Source organism: Hemitrygon akajei, chromosome 6 (assembly GCF_048418815.1).
Source record: "Hemitrygon akajei chromosome 6, sHemAka1.3, whole genome shotgun sequence".
Taxonomy (NCBI): domain Eukaryota; kingdom Metazoa; phylum Chordata; class Chondrichthyes; order Myliobatiformes; family Dasyatidae; genus Hemitrygon; species Hemitrygon akajei.
The window spans coordinates 49,347,418-49,364,843 of record NC_133129.1 but is presented as its reverse complement, the minus strand read 5'-3'; the positions used below and the strand labels follow the sequence as shown (position 1 = coordinate 49,364,843).

The window sequence follows — 17,426 nt, the reverse complement described above, 5'->3', positions numbered from 1 at the left end:
TCAAAGCAGTTTAGTGAGCTAGTTCCAAACTACATGTTTTTTTTATTTCCTCACTGATTCATTCACTGATGGTCTTTGATGGTTTTCTTTTAACAATGCAATGACTGATGTGAAATCTAAGCCAATTGAAATCATTGCCTATTTTTGAATTAGGCTAGCTCAATACAAAATTAGTAGCATGAACTTGTTGAAGCAACTATTATAATTCTAATTTAGACATTCAGCTATCATACAATGAAAATGATGAGAATCCTGCCCTGTCCCTTTAACATTTGCTAGCTGTATCAGTGTGTGATGCTTCACACACAGATCAGATGGAGATCTTATCATGCTGCCCAACCTGACGGCAGCTGGTACCAGGGGGAGAGAGAGGAGACTGAGATGCACAAGGCAGGAAGGAAAGGACTGTCTGCATTCTCATTTTCCAGATAAATGGAAGAAAACAATTGTTGACTGAGACCATTACAGGCTTCTGATAGATGCTCCCACGAAGTTGACTGTGTATGTATGTGTGTGTGTGTATATATATATATATATATATATATATATAACCATTAACAACAACCTGGTACACATAATTTGGGAGTGGGGATAGTTACTCAGAGGAGCCATAAAGGTTTCTCTAACATCTTCATTCCCAAATGAGTTGTACTTCATTTAAACAGTTACATTACTGGTAGTCCAAGCTCAAACTAATAGCACACTGATCACTGTGATATCTGTTGTCAGGGTTCTTTTCCATTTTGCACCAACTGAACCCCTCTTCCCTTCTCACTATTTCCTTCCCTCTTTCTCTCTGTTCTCCCTTTCTCCTACTTTCTCCTTGTGAATCCCTGGAATTCTCTACCCCAGAGAGGTTGTGGAGGCTAAATCCTTGAGGCTATTTATGGAGAACTGGTATTGAGGTCGTTGGTAGATTAACCATCCTCATGTTGAATGGTAGTGCAAACATGAGAGGTCAAGTGGCCTACTCCCTCTCCTGTTTCCCTGTGTAGCTGTGATCCTGCTCTGACCTCTTTTCCAATCCGTACCTGAACCCTACACTTCTGCTTCACACTCACCTCACAATTTTCATGCACCAATGTTTGGTTCTGGTTCTATTATAATATTGTTTCCCAAATAATTTTGTTATGGAAGTGAAGTGGAATGTGAAATGTATAGCTCTGTTTTTTTATTATTATTGATACACAAATTGAGATTCACATGTAATGATATAAAAATTTATTTTTTATGAAAATATAAAATCTCATATCTTACACTACAAAAACATGTACACAAACAAATACACACACAGTGTTCGGATACAGCTCTTAAAATAAATAAAGCACGCTAAAGCTGTTAAAATTTAATTTCGTCATAAACAACCAAAAGCAAATCTCAACTCTAACAGTGTTCATGTGTTTGCTTATTACCCAGTAACTGAAAGCATCAAGTGCTGTTGGTTGGATCACCCTGCTCCACTGTAAGCTGCTTTGCTGCATGTGAATTAATCTGTATACTGTTTCAGTTTACAGATCACCTAAAAGAAGTGAATATACGTTTCTTTAAAAATTCCTGAATGCACCTTAATAACATCAACACAAAGATAATGCACAATTCAAAATGATCGAGTTAGCAATAGAAATAGTTTCATGTTCTTGCAGTAGTTCACAGGAAATCTCCCAATAATCATGCACTTTATTCTTTTCATTAAAATACTTCCCCCACACCAGTACCACAATCTGCCTTCACTCCAAGTGCACACAACTCTGGGAATATATTCCACTTTTGCACAATCCCTACTCTCATATATTCATTAAGTCTGATCATTTCTGCCAACATGACATTGGTCCACAAGGAATTCAACTCAGATAATGCTAAACTGAGTGCTGGACATTACACCAATGAAGGTGAGTTATGTCAGTCTTCTCTAGATGGGGCTTCACCAAAGGACTCAACCATTGCATTGTCGCCACCATGGTGGTGGACTGAGCTTTTTAAGACATCTTTCTGTCCAACGCGGACAGGCAATCCTTCCAATTTCAAGCCCTCTCTCAATTGGCATGTTTGTCTGCCTGGCCCATGTGCATGAGGTGGTCACTTTCTAACCCTGGGACTGACTGTCAGTCACATCCATAAATACATAAATGGGATGGCCATTTATGCAGATCTCAGATAAATGTGGTTTTCACAGAACAGACTAAAACAGATTGAAAACACAACAGGATAAAAGCTTGACTTTATAATTTATGGATTGAGCGTGAAAAACTCAGGTGTGGAGATGTCTATCAACCATCTCCACAGAACTGGCATTGATTTGTGCAGGGTCAAATAGGTGATGTTATTATTGCCGCAGTTACTCGAATGAAAAGAAGAGAGCAAATATAAAGGAAATGTTTCTGTGCTTTTCAGAATGAAAAGGGGCCAAATTATCATTTTAATAAGATGATCATTGGCATAAATTGGATCATTCAGCTTGATGTCCTATAAACACTGAGGGTTGACCAGCTAGCACATTCACAAGGAGCTGTGTCAGATGAAAGACCTGATTTAATATGCAATTCAAAGACCTATTACTGACTCAGGGCTAGGAAGGTAATGTCAGGTGCTCATGCACCATGCTTTTCCTTATGAAGTTCAAAAGCAATAAAGCACTCAGAGTCTGTGTAAGCACAAGCATTTAATTCTACTTCGTAGCATATTTTGGCTGACCATCAGAAGTTTGGCACATCAGCACCATCTAGATAAGCCTTGCTTCATCACCTTCAGACACTGAATGTAGAACCAATCTAGATCCAGTCAGTATCTATAGCTGTATGGATAATGGGACTTTAAATGGCTCCAAAGACCTTTGTGGTGGAGGAGTTGGGTTACTGGTATGCTCACCAGTCAACCCTTACAAAGGTAAAGTATTCTCAACTCTAGTTGATGAATATGTGAACTTCTTTGATGCATTTCTCTGACAACTGTAGAGAATTGGATGTTTTGAAATTTCTTTCAACATACTTTTGATCATAAAACTCACTGGCATATCTGTCCTGACTTGCCAAGAGAAAAAAACTTTTAAAAGCACATTTTAAAATATCTGCAATGGTGAACATAAAATATGCATTGCCAAGTAAATTGAGAAGCAGAAATACCGTAACCTTTATAGTGTTGGAGTTTACTTTTAAAATCATTTTAATTGAAAATTAATATTAATCTTTGCTTTCCTTAATGAGATGATTTGTCTTTTAACAGCAAGCCTGAATTTATCTAATATCATAGCTGTTGTTCTTCATGAGCCCCTCAGTAGCTATTTTTTTTTAGTGGAGATTAATTGAGTGAGTTCATCTGTTTTGTAGTTTCAAATTTCTAGACAGCAATTATACATATATAACTGATGTATAAACACAGGAGCAAGAACAGGTTGTTTTGTCCTTTGAGTTTGTTTTGCCGACAGTGAGATAATGACTGTTCTGTATCCTAACTTTATCTAGCTGTCGTCATTTTATTATAACAATCTCAACCAATGAAAGCTATTGATCTTGGTTTTGAAATGATTATTTGAAATAGCATTTGCTGCATTTTATGGCAGGAAATTCCATGGCCTGCTTTGGAAGCGCAGGTTTACTAACTTCTAAGCACTTCAATGTTAAAATGCACTCAATAGTCACTTTACCAGGTACCTCCTCTGAGTTGTGGTCTTCTGCTGCTGTAGCCCATCCACTTCAAGGTTCAACGTGTTGTGTGTTAGAAATGCTCTTCTGCACACTACTGTTGAAACACGTGGTTATTTGAATTACTGTCACCTTCCTGTCAGCTTGAACCAGTCTGGCCATTCTACTCTGACATCACTCACTATCAAGACATTATAGCTCACATAACTGCTGCTCACTGGAAGATTTTTGATTCTTGTACCACTCTTTGTAAACTCTAGAGACTGTTGTTTGTGAAAATCCTAGAAGTTCAGAAATTTTTGAGATACTCAAACCACACCATATGGCACTAACAATCATTCCACTGTCAAAGTCATTTGGATTGCATTCTGGTGTTCGGTCTGAACAACAACTGAACATCTTGACCATGTCTGCTTGTTTTCTTATGCATTGAATTGCTGCCACATGATTGACAATTAGATATTTGCATAAACAAGTTAGTGTACCTAATAAATTAACCAGTGAGTGTATACATCCTTTTCTCAGACTATCCAAAGTGCAAAAGCATAGTCTCTATTATTCCGATCAAGATCCTGGAAATGTCAGGAAATGTCAATCAATGCATACAGAGTTCTAAGTTTCATTAAGCCTCCACTCTTCACTGCCTTTACCATATCAATATAATTTAAATCTAAATTCCGTAGATCCAAGTCGAACAACTTCAGTTATTTGTGTTAAGGATATCTGCCATATACTGTCTGCTCAGCCTATCAATTTCTTGTGAATTTCATGCTCCAATCTACTCAGCAAATTTGTATCTCTGTGTAGTTCTTTACTGTATATTCTTTTATGAGTCCCCACAATCAGATCACAATCTATGTAAAAGTTTTCCTTCCTATTTGGACACAAGCCATTTAATTTTACTCTCTGCCTTCAACTGCCTATCTGTACTTCAAATTGATCAATACCTTACCTTCAGTTCCAAAGACCTTATTTTTACGCAATCCTCTCTAACATGACCCTTATCACATGCCTTCTGATACACAATATAACTTCCATCCTCCATCAACATTACTTTCTTCATGAAATCCATTTATGCTGAATCATTCAGCTGGTCATTACAGTTCCCATCAACTTCTGCAGCACAAATGTTGAACCAATGTGTATATAATATTCCAATTTCTGTCTTCTACATTTCTTTAAATAATAAAATTACTCATGCAATTTTCCAACCTAAAGAGACTATTACAAAATAGAATGCTTTAGAAGATTATCTGCGATTTCGTCACCTTCTTTCCTTCAAACCTTGAGTTGGGAAACATTAGGTCCTGGAGATTTGTTAGAATTTGTCCTAGTGTGTTCTGCTGCCCTGATGTTGGGTTTCAAAATAAAAACTTCTCACTGCCAGAATCCCTTCAATACATTGCATGACATGAGACAGTTGTACTTATGTTGTGGAACAGACTGAATGCTGCATAATATTAATTCTTATCCATCTCACTCTGGGTGGCTCTTTCATTGAATTGAAATTACTGCTAAACAAACTCTCTGGTACCACTAACAATTACAAATAGAGTCCCACACTTACTTGGGTGGAGATTTCAAAAATGTAAAAAACATGTTCATAGTTGTATCTCTTATCTTTATTAACCCAGTCTGTTGCTCCCACACTTATATTCCTCTTTCTATAAACTGCATTGACTTAAAATCATCCAGCCTAATATACATATTCTTCCCAGATCTTGCATTGTTAATGTTTCATTCTTTCAATCTGATTAGATTAGGAAATACAAAATAGTTTGCCCAGTTTACCCAGGTCCCATGTGCCGCTCGCTATGCCATTACTGGATCACACATTCAGTAACCTGGCAAGTTAAAGCTAACATGCAAGAGTAACACTGTTACTTCAGTACTGCAGTTAATGAAGGTTCTTTATCTCCCTGCAATGCAATCTCGCAAATCCAAATTAACACCACTATTACATTACAGCTCTCAGCTTCATACCATTTGGAACCAAAGGAGGGTCCTCAAATTAAAATGTTAAGTGTCACTCATCTTAGTCGAATTATACAGTTAATTTGTTACACAGAAAAGTCTGTACCCTGCAGTAGCAAACTGTACAATATATACAGATGAAAATTCAAATATTAAGAGCAAAGTAAATATGTTTTCAAATAACATTTCATTACGTGCTAACATTTTTAATCAATAAATACAAACTGATCAAGACCGAGTCAAGCAAAGACCTTATATACTACGTTCTATAACTTATTAAATATAGCATATTATAACTGCACTTATAATTTACAAAACAACTTACTACAAAGTAGTAAACTTAATAATATTGCTCTTCAATACACAACTGTTGGTCATTAAAACTTGATACAGCAAACTTACGTTAACTATTATGGATCTACTGTCATTTTTAGATCATTTGAAGTTGACACAGAATCAGATGTTCTCCATAGAAAATTAGAGTCTTGTAATGCAGGTACCATTGCCACCTAACAGGGGAATAATTGTGCCAAGGTGTTCAGTGCTGCTTGTTATGGAAGGAAGTGGATGAACAGCAACCCTTGCTGGATTTGTCTTAAGCACATAGTTTTCCAGTGACGATGATTTCAAGGTTTAGCAATTAGTGAATTCAAATACAGAAACAGTAAAGTGAGCAATAATTGCATTCTCTTGGTCCAGACGTTCTTCCCCCCACCCCCCTGCACCCTTTAGCACACAGGAATAACCACAGAGAAAGACAAAAGTGCTGAATGGCTGGCAGCAGCTCAAGCAGTTAGAGGGTGTCACACAGGCATCATGCCGTTCATAAACAGAACTCGAAGCTCCTGAATGCTGTTCATTATCTTCTTTTGGTGGCCAGCAAGACCCACACCGATTCTCTTCAAATCTCTGCAGGAACAGAATGCACCAAGTTTTCAAGTAAATTGTAAAGAGTATGTTCTACTGACACCACCTAAAATAGATATTAAAGGAAAGAATGGAGAGGCGTGTGCATGCATTGCGTAATAATCATGAGCTAAATTGATCCCTAAAAGTAATTCTGCTACAGTAGTGAAATAATTGGCCACTGATCTTTCGGTAAATAAGTCCAAGTTCAATTAATAACAGCTAGTCCGTTTGCATTTCATAAATTGCAAGTTTTATTGTCAGGCTCCAGATCGTTTGCCATATAACCATATGATAGAATATATCTCCAGTGCCTCCAAACAATTGTACATGCCCGGTCTACCTTGTTGTGGAAATGAGTTTTCTTATAATTCAACTGGGATGCCCTGAGGAGGAGCAATAATGGTGGTGAGAACACATGACATTAAATGAGGATGCACCACTCGCATCCCACTACCCGACCTCTGCCAGAATCTGCATGAGACACGGAGAGATTTGGGGGCTCATTCCGCAATATAGTGGGAAGGAAATCCAGCTCAGAGTGGTAATTTACATTCTGCCTCCCTCTTTCATGTTCCCACCAGTTTTGCTTTGATCGATTAAGAAAGTAGAACAAAGTCAAGCCATATTGTGTCTTCATATACGTTTTAAATTGAATCTGTTTCAATAATAATGAGAACCTGTTACAATGCAATGGCATATGGATTTTGAAGGTAGTAGTGGAGTAATGTTGGTGACTTCTAATTTCAAGGAAAGCTCTCCACAAATATCTAATACTCTACTGAACTCCATGGAAAGGATTCCATCCTTCCCAACATCAGTGGTTGTTAGAGGCCAACTCCAAAGCATTTCTGGAATCTAACATCAGCAATGTCATTAAACAGGACTACCGACAGCACTGAAGAAGTCTCACAGACAACAAACCAGGAGGTAAAGAGCATAATTTATATCTAATCTTTTAAACATTTTACAGAAAATAAAATAGAAACATATACAGCATTTCAAAGTTGAAATATAACCAATTATTTTTTAAAAAAATCATTATTTGGAAAATGTATGGAACTTTTAAATGTTTATCTTAAACAGTGGCAATCTATACATAAAATCTCAGATCAGTGCGTTTGTTAAGAAACGACAGTGGCTTAGTATGGTTTTAAAAACTCACATTTTGTAACAAATAATATCTTCAAGGATTTTTTACAGTGGAAATAGGGCAGACATTTTGACATATTTTCTAAATAATTCATACAGTAGCAAATGGCAATATATTCTGCTTCAGAAATTCAGTTCCATTGAGTTTATAACTTCAATGGATCAAAATTCAGAGCAAATTACAATGCTCATATGTTGCTGTATAGGGTGTACACTGCATACAATTAAAGAAACATTTCCACATCTGTTACATTCTCTAATTTCACTGATTTCTCAGATTACACTGGAGAAAGTATACCATGAATCACTGTCTATTATTTTTGGATTGCTGTACTTAACTACATGTGTGTACTCCAGAAGATGTTGTCATATGTCCTGGCTTATTTAACAGGCAAGCATTTATAGCCTCACATTTATCTGCGTCACAAATTTTAACCCAAGGACTCACCATCTCACATGGTGATTGGAAAGCCAATGTAAGAGCAAGTGGACAAATCTGACACAACGTATATTATCTTACACAATATGTTTCTCCAAGTAGTGCAACTCAAAGATTTAAGGAATAGGAATCACAATTAAGCCCCATGGCCAAATATGAGCATTCAGGTACAATTACACATTCCCAGAATTCATGCTCAGAATTCTGTAAACATGCAGGCAAAGGGGACAGGTGTCAGCAGGGACAGATAATGATGTGAAATAATCACTGCACAGGTTACCCTCCTTAATGCCCTTGAGCCTGTAAGAAATAATGTTGCAGCATTTTAATGCTGGACTCTTCAATAAATGCCTTGATGAACTTACAAGCTGCTCTGTAGGATTCTATGCTCAAGGATACTAACTAACAGCCCATGTTATTGCCACTGAATATGAATGAGTTTGGGATTAGGATGGTAAGTAAATTGAACTATATCGGGCCCATAATACAAAACAAGATTGGTTGGTATTCCCAGATTATAAATCCCAAAGGTAAATCTGTTCATTCCAGAGTAAATTTAGGTAAATTCTGATCACTATGCTTGGAACGTTTGTATATAAGACTCCAAGCAGATCTATGGTGATTTGTACAGTGAAGTACTAAAGTGCTAAAATATTTCCTAAAGATTACACCATACAGTACATTCATCTGATGGACACGAATGACAACATTTGAACTGGTAATGAAGGTGTTAAAGTGATTACTACTCATCCATATATAATGTTGAGGATTAAGTAAACCACTGCTTATGGACAAAGCCAAAGAAATGGGCAAATGGAGGTTTTTTGTTCTACTCTTTATGTTCTGACCTGAACCATTAACTCTGGATTTCCCTCTCCTTAGATTTTGCCTGTCTGACAATAGTGCCTGTTTTTATTCCTTTAACAACATTCATTGGTGTTAACATAACAACACATTTGGAGACTCTTGGTTATTAAACCTACTGTGTTAAATACACTGGTGATATTAATTCAGTGTAATAAATATATGGATCAGATAGGAATACAAGATGAACTTAACTCCTTGTCCATTGGATCCTTCTTTCCTGAAGTGCGTAGAACCTTACTAGCAGTCAGAAGTAACGTGAATACCTCCCAGTGATGGGAGTTTACACCAATCCCATTCATCGGGCATAAACAGCAACACTGAATAGGAAGTTACTCACTCCAGAGTTATTTTGGTAACCACATCCAACGAGGTGTATCCACTTTCATTGAAATTTTCTGTGTACTGACCCATCTTAAGTGACTCCAGCCATTCTCCCACAGACCGGTATGCACTGAAGCCCATCGTATTGTGCTCCATTAGTAAGTTAGATCCTCTGGAACAAAGAGGAATGTCATGTAAATGCTCTAGGAAAGCTGAAGTACTTGATAAACTCAGTTCTGATGTACTGGTGTAATGTGCAGTGAAGTTCTCGGTTACGTCAGAGGCAATACTGGAGGGCTGTACCAACAATATTTTTTTTAAAAAAAGCAAATATTTCCTCAGAAAGCTGCATCTTTTTATTCATTTTCCTTTGATATTTAACCATCCTGCAAGTAAGGACTAGGCATAAGAGCATTCCTACTTTGAAGCTTGATGACTTTCTTTCATGTCTGTTAGCTGTGGTTTGTTACTTCAATTCCAACAACTTCTCACAGTATTGTGCAACAGGCACACCACATTTTTGTTTTGACATATTTCTGCCCTTCACTTCAGATTCAAAAATGGAATTCTGTTTTTATTAGTTCTAAGTTCTCAGCCAATAGTTGAGGGAAGCCTTTGATATCCAGAATTATAGAATTGACAGTTAAGTATTAGACACAATTTGCTCCTAGATCGAACAACTTTCTCACTGTGCCGTGAAGATTTACTGACATTAAATTGAGAGATTTATTGACTAACAAAATGGCAAAAGGTTGCTGCCTATTGTAATGACTAGAGAGGATTTACAGGAAGGCCTTGACACCTCCTCCTCGTTGTAGCTCAAGAAATGTTGCACATTTTGCGACAAAATGGATGGATTTATTGCTCCAAATTTCATTGTTCTTCTGGCAGCTACTAGAGTGGCAAGGTCACGTTGTTCAGCCAGGGCCCTCTACTGAATGGTTATTCTGGCTCTGAAAACAATCAGTGACATCACCTGTAGATGCTAATCTGCTGACACTTAGTTACTATATAATGTGAAGTAGTGCATTGAGAAAAAGATACAATAAAGTTATTGATGATAAATAACACTGTGTCAAGGCAGTGGGGGGGGGGATAAAACAACAAAGAGGAAAACACGGTTGCAAACAGTAAAGTGAGAGGGAACTGCAAAGAAACCTTGCCATCCAAATCATTGTCATCAGCTCTAGCCTGAGGACATGTTGCCCCCTGTACTGCTGAAATTCTGAGGCAGATTTGCTTCCAATAGTATTTACTTCCCGGTTGTGTGAGGCATTCTGCAGCTTGTAGCCAGTAATAGAATCTGGTACTCTCTCTGTGAAGTTGCCACATCCTGGCTGTGATACACTGGCAACTCCAACTTCCTCACTCATCTCAAAGGTCATCTAACAGGTTCTTTGGCCACAGTTTGGTGAGTACCATGAGAATCTGGGGGAGTCAATGAGCATGTGAGATAGAATGGGTTACAGGGAACTAAAAATGTCAGTGGGATTCTCTGAAACATGGCATAGTCAAGAGAGACCAAATAGCCCCCTTCAATGTAATAAGGAAAGATGAGAAATAAGTATAAAATAGGTGCTGGGGTGGAACTGGGGTGTGAAGCGCTGTAGAAGTGATCAAAATTGAGTCGGTGAAGGGTCTCAGCAAAGCTAACCTGGGTGTCTTCCCAGCAAATTAAATGAGAAAGCAAGCAATTGAAATGAAGTAAAATCATTTAATTATGAATGCATTTTGTTTTATAATAGAATCAAAGTTCTTTACTTTTGATTTCAATAAGAAAATAATTCAGGAGTGGGCAGGGAATGGTGTGGGTTGCCGTTGGTATTGCTGTCCAGATATTCAGTTCATTTGAGTTCAGACAAGAACCGTCAATAAGGATGAGTTTTCCTCCCTGGTGTTGATGGCAGTTTCCTCACAATGGTGAAAGATCAATAGTGAACAGGGGATATTCAACCACACATCTATCAGGGGAAGTTTTCCATATTGCTTTCCACAATTTGTGTCACTGGGAATAAGTATTACTTTGGCCTCACATAGCTTTGCTTACAATCTTGTTTCCATGATATTATAAGATTTTATATTTAACCACCTTGGTTTTACAATCAATTATATCACCCTGAAGAAAGCTGCCCAGAAAGAACTGGTAGTACAAATATTAAGAGAGGCTAGACTGTCTCGGTCTGTATTCCTTTGGGTTTAGAAGAATGATGGTGGGATGATCTCATTCAAACATGCAAGTGTGGCGACCCACTTCCCAGCGCACTCGAACCGGCTCACAAAGTGGTGTGCGCCGACATTGAGGCAGGTCCCAAAAAGGGCTTCAAGCCTGCTTCACCAGCAAGGGGAAAAGCCCGCGCGCGGGACGGGACTGTGAATATGCACCCCCTACAGTATTCCCGCCCGGGGAGGGCAGGAACAGGAAGGTTTTAAAGCGAGGCCGCGAAGTTTGAATAAACCTCTTTTGCAACTGCAGCTCACCGACTACGTGTTGTTATTTCAGCGCTGCGTGTAGCACACCACTACAATTGGTGACCCCGACGGCCCAAACGATATTTGGACCGGAGATGAACGACGCCGCATCTGTTCATGCGGTTTCGTTGAAACTGCCAAGCTTCTGGATGCTGCGACCTCACCTATGGTTCCAGCAAGCAGAAGCCCAATTCCACATTCGGCAGGTAATCTCAGATGCCACACGTTACTACTACGTGGTGAGCTCCCTCGACCAGGAGACAGCTGCCCAGGTTGAGGAGTTCATACAGTCACCCCCGGAGGACGGCAAATACACAGAATTCAAAGCCCTGCTCATAAGGACTTTTGGACTCTCACGGCGCGAGCGGGCTGCCCGCTTACTGCACCTGGATGGTTTGGGGGACAGGCCACCATCGGCTTTGATGAACGAGATGCTGTCCCTGGCCGGAGGACACAAGCCCTGCCTCATGTTTGAGCAGGCATTCCTGGAGCAGCTGCCCGAGGACATCCGCCTGCTGCTGTCCGACGCGGATTTCAGCGACCCCCGGAAGGTGGCAGCCCGGGCAGACGTACTGTGGAAAGCCAAGAAGGTGAGTGGGGCGTCCGTTGCACAGATCACCAGGCCACGTTCCCAGCAGCAGACCGGACCAGGCCCGGCCACAGAGCCCGCTAACCCCAGAGGCAGGGGTGAGGAGGCGAACAAACAATGGTGCTTCTACCACCAGCGGTGGGGCGCAGAAGCCCGCCACTGCAGCCCGCCCTGCAAGTTCCCGGGAAACGCCAGGGCCAGCCGCCGCTGATGGCTACGGCGGCTGGCCATCAGGATAGCCTCCTGTATGTCTGGGACAAGCTGTTGGGACGCCGCTTTTTGGTCAACACCGGAGCCGAGATCAGCGTCTTACCTCCGACGAGTTACGACACTCACAACAGAGAACATGGTCCCACCCTGAGGGCCACGAACGGCAGCACAGTAAGGACCTACGGCAACCGTGCGGTGCGGCTACAGTTCGGCTCCAGCCGGTTCACGTGGGACTTCACACTGGCCGCCGTAGCCCAACCGCTCCTGGGAGTGGATTTTTTGTGAGCTCACAGCCTACTGGTCGACCTGCCAAGGAAGAGACTGGTCCACGCCGAGACCTTTCAAACGTTCTCCCCGGGTGAAGCCCAGTTGCCAGCCCCACACCTAGACTCCATCACGCTGTCCGACAACGACTTCACCAGAGTCCTGGCGGATTTCCCATCGGTTCTGGCGCCGCAGTTCACAGCAGCCATGCACAGACACGGTGTACAGCACCACATCCCGACCCAGGGACCACCCCTCCACGCCCGTGCTCGGCGGCTTCCCCCGGACAAGCTCCGACTGGCGAAGGAGGAGTTCAAGAGGATGGAGGAATTGGGGATCATACGGCGGCCCGACAGCCCATGGGCCTCCCCCCTGCACATGGTGCCCAAAGCAACAGGGGGCTGGAGACCATGCGGCGACTACCGCAGGCTGAACGAGGCTACAACACCGGACCGCTACCCTGTGCTGCACATTCAGGACTTTGCAGCAAACCTGCACGGTACACGGATCTTCTCCAAGGTAGACCTCGTCCTGGGATACCATCAAATTCTGATGCATCTGGACGACATCCCCAAAACGGCACTCATCACCCCGTTCGGCCTTTTCGAGTTCCTCCGCATGCCGTTCGGCCTAAAGAATGCTGCACAGACGTTTCAGCGGTTAATGGACGCGGTGGGACGCGACCTGGACTTCGCTTTCATCTATTTGGACGACATCCTCATAGCCAGCAGCAGTCGTCAGGAGCATGTGTCCCACCTCCGTCAACTCTACGCCCGACTGAGTGAATACGGCCTGACAATCAACCCGGCCAAATGCCAGTTCGGGCTCGACTCCATCGACTTCCTGGGCCACAGGATCACTACAGACGGGGCAACCCCTCTGCCCGCTAAGGTAGACGCAGTCCGCCATTTTCCCTGACCCAACATAATCAAAGGCCTTCAGGAATTCGTGGGTATGGTAAATTTCTACCACCGCTTCCTCCCTTCAGCTGCCCGAATCATGCCTGTTCGCCCTGATGTTGGGTAAGGGCAAGGACATTACCTGGGACGAGGAGTCCGCTGCCGCTTTCATTAAAACAAAGAAGCCTTGGCAAACGCCACGATGCTAGTGCACCCCAGAACGGACGTCCCTACCGCCCTCACAATGGACACATCCAACATGGCAGCCGGTGGGGTGCTGGAACAACTCATCGAGGGTCGCTGGCAGCCCCTGGCATTTTTCAGCAAACACCTATGACCACCTGAGCTCAAATACAGTGCTTTCGACCAGGAACTGCTGGCGCTATACCTGGCAATCCAGCATTTCAGGTACTTCTTAGAAGGTAGGCCCTTCACCACGTTCAAAGACCACAAACCTCTTACCTTTGCGTTCACGAAAGCATTCGACCCCTGGTCGTCCCGCCAGCAGTGACATCTGTCCTACATCTCCGAATACACGATGGATGTCCGGCATGTCTCGGGAAAGGACAATGTCGGGCGGACGCCCTCTCCCGCCCTAACATCCAAGCCCTGTCCCAGGGGTAGACTATGAAGTGCTGGCGGAGGCACAGCAGGCAGACGAGGAGATCCTTAGTTACAGAACCGCAGTCTCCGGTTTGCAGCTTCAGGACCTCCCCGTAGGCCCAGGTGAGAGGACCCTACTCTGTGACATCACCACCGGCCAACCCCGCCCTGTCGTCCCGGCAGCCTGGCGGTGGCGCGTTTTCGACTCCATTCACAACTTAGCGCACCCCTCCATCAGGACAACCGTTCGGATGGTAGCCAACAGGTTCGTTTGGCATGGACTCCGCAAGCAGGTCAGTGAATGGGCCAGAACGTGCATGCACTGCCAAACAGCCAAGGTGCAGCGGCACACCAAAGCTCTGCCACAGCAGTTCCACCCCACCCGCCAGCGTTTTGACCACATTCATGTGGATATCGTGGGCCCCCCTGCCAGTGTCGCGAGGAGCGCAGCACCTCCTCACTATCGTGGACTGGTTCACAAGATGGTCAGAGGCGGTCCCGCTCACCGACACCACCTCCGAATCTTGCGTCCGGGCACTGATCGCCACCTGGGTGCCCCGCTTTGGTGTACCGGCCCACATTACCTCCGACAGAGGCGCCCAGTTCACCTCCAGCCTGTGGTCAGCTATGGCCAGCCTTTTGGGGACACAGCTGCACCACACAACTGCCTACCACCCACAGTCGAACGGACTAGTGGGGCGTTTCCACCGTCACCTGAAGTCGGCTCTCATGGCCTGCCTCAAAGGGCCTAACTGGGTGGACGAGCTTCCCTGGGTCCTGCTCGGAATCCGCACGGCGCCCAAAGAGGGTCTGCACACCTCGTCGGCCGTGTTGGTGTACGGCGCACCCCTGGTCGTCCCAGGAGAGTTCATACCAGACCCAAGGGGGCAAGAGGAAGAACCCACAGCAGTCCTGGACAGACTACGCGAGAGGCTCGGTAACCTGGTCTCCATACCAACTTCACAGCATGGACAGAACCTGACCTGCGTACCCAAAGACCTGCAGCACTGTAAGTTTGTTTTTGTACGACGGGGCGGACACCGGACACCGCTACAACAGCCCTACGAGGGGCCGTTTACGGTGATCAGAAACAACGGGTCCACATTTGTGCTGGACATTGGGGGGAAAGAGGAGGTTTTCACGGTGGACCAACTCAAGCCGGCCCATGTGGACTTGGCACAGCCAGTCGAGATTCAGGCACCGCGGCGCAGAGGCAAACCTCCCAAACAGAGTCCGACCCAGACTGAGGACATTGAGGGGTGTATCACCGGTTCTGGGGGGGGGGGGTGGGATTATGTGGCAACCTACTTCCCAGCGCACTCGAACCGGCTCACAAAGTGGCGCGTGCTGGCATTGAGGCCGGTTCCAAAGAGGGCGCCAAGCCTGCTTCACCAGCAAAGGGAAAAGCCCGCGCACGGGACGGGACTATGAATACGCGCCCCCTACAGTATTCCCGCCCGGGGAGGGCGGGAACAGGAAGGCTTTAAAGCGAGGCCGCGAAGTTTGAATAAACCTCTTTTGCAACTGCAGCTCACCGACTACGTGTCGTTATTCAGCGCTGCATGTAGCACACCGCTACAAAAGCTTTTATAAGGAAACCTGACAAGATAGATTTTGAGGTGTTCTCACCAGTGAGAAACCTCAAACATGACAACATATTTTCAAGAGAAGAGGAATGTAGAAAATTCTTCCCTCAGAGAGTAGTGACTGTCTGGAATTCTTGGCCCCCATGTATTGTGGATGCTGGATCATTAGATATACTTAAAGCGGTGGTAAGTAAATATCTGAAAGATAGAGAAATTGAGGGTTTTGGGTGGAGCTGACAGCAGCATAAATTAGCATGATCACATTGAATAGTGGGCAGGCTTAAAGGGGCCAAGTGCCTATTTCTGTTTTTACCTCCCTGTGTTCTTCTATGACATCCATTTTCCTAATGTTGTTTATTGTCAAACTCCCTGGCAATAACAGTGTTGTTAAGCTGACCAAGCTGTGAAAGCTCATTGAAGAATTCCATCTAAATAAGTATGTGAATAGGAGAAGTTTAGAGAGCTCTGTGCCAAACATAGGCAGATGGGTCCAGCTCACAGGCAACACAGTTGGCATGGATAAATTGAATCAAAAGGTTCCAAGGTTTCCAATATAACTCTACGACTCTATGTTTCGGTCATGAGGAAGGACTGGATAAGCTGGAGTTACTTTCCTTGCGATAGAGAATCCTGAGGCAGACCTGATTGACGTGTACAAAATTATGAAGGACATAGATAAGGATAGTAAGACTTCGCCCCATAGCAATTGTTATATCTAGTGGGGTTAGGTTTAAGATGAAGAGGAAGAGATTTAGAGGGACTGTGGATGAACTTTTTCTCCAGAGGGTGGGTGGTCTCTTGGACAGACTGCATGAGGGGCTGGTGGAGTCAGAGACTCTCGCAACATTTAAGGTGTATCTGGACAAGAATTTAAATTACAGGGTCTATAAGGCTATGGATTCAGTGATGGTAAACAGGATTTGTAAGGATGGGTATTTGATGGTCAATAAGGAAATGGTGGGCCTACTTCTGAGCAGTTTGACTCAGTGCTCCATCAAAAAAAAGCACACACACACACACACACACACACTTCCAGTACCGGCAGCAATGACGAGCATTTCTGGAGTGTTTTAAGTGAGACTGGATTGTAAATACCTGATATTTTCTTCATTGATTTTGCTTGATTGCTGTGGAGCTGCTGTAAGAGAGCATGGCCTCTGGAGACTGTTGAATCACTGACTGCAGCTTTAGAATTTTAATTTTATAATGTACATGTGCGGAAAGCCTGAAGTGACTGTCAGCTTCATCGTGCAATCAAAGCAAATGTTGATAATTCACTACCATCACAAACCCAATGTCTGAGCCTTAGTTTAAAAAAGAGTCTTGGGTTGGCTTCAAACTCATTACAGCCACTAATTTTATAGGACTTAGATTCTGTCACACCGCTTCTCTCTGTGAAAGGCTGGTGGGCTGAAATGTGTGCATGCAGGTATACACTCTGACTATAGAGTGGTGTGACTTCGCAGGAGAATTCATTGGGGTAGCATCTTCTTCCAGAATAAAGGGAAC

At 43.3% G+C, this 17,426-nt stretch overlaps 1 protein-coding gene across 1 annotated transcript in view; it reads right to left on the bottom strand.

Annotated features, from left to right (window-relative positions):
* Positions 1-1,249: 1,249 nt before the first annotated feature.
* LOC140729064 (ephrin type-A receptor 5-like) overlaps positions 1,250-17,426 on the bottom strand; it is a 326,116-nt gene continuing 309,939 nt past the window's right edge. The window contains exons 16-17 of the mRNA XM_073048347.1: positions 9,314-9,469; positions 1,250-6,521 (exon numbers count right to left, since the gene is read on the bottom strand). Coding sequence (XP_072904448.1) covers positions 6,416-6,521; positions 9,314-9,469 — 262 coding nt within the window. The 3' untranslated portion in view covers positions 1,250-6,415. The remainder of the gene's footprint in view (positions 6,522-9,313; positions 9,470-17,426) is intronic.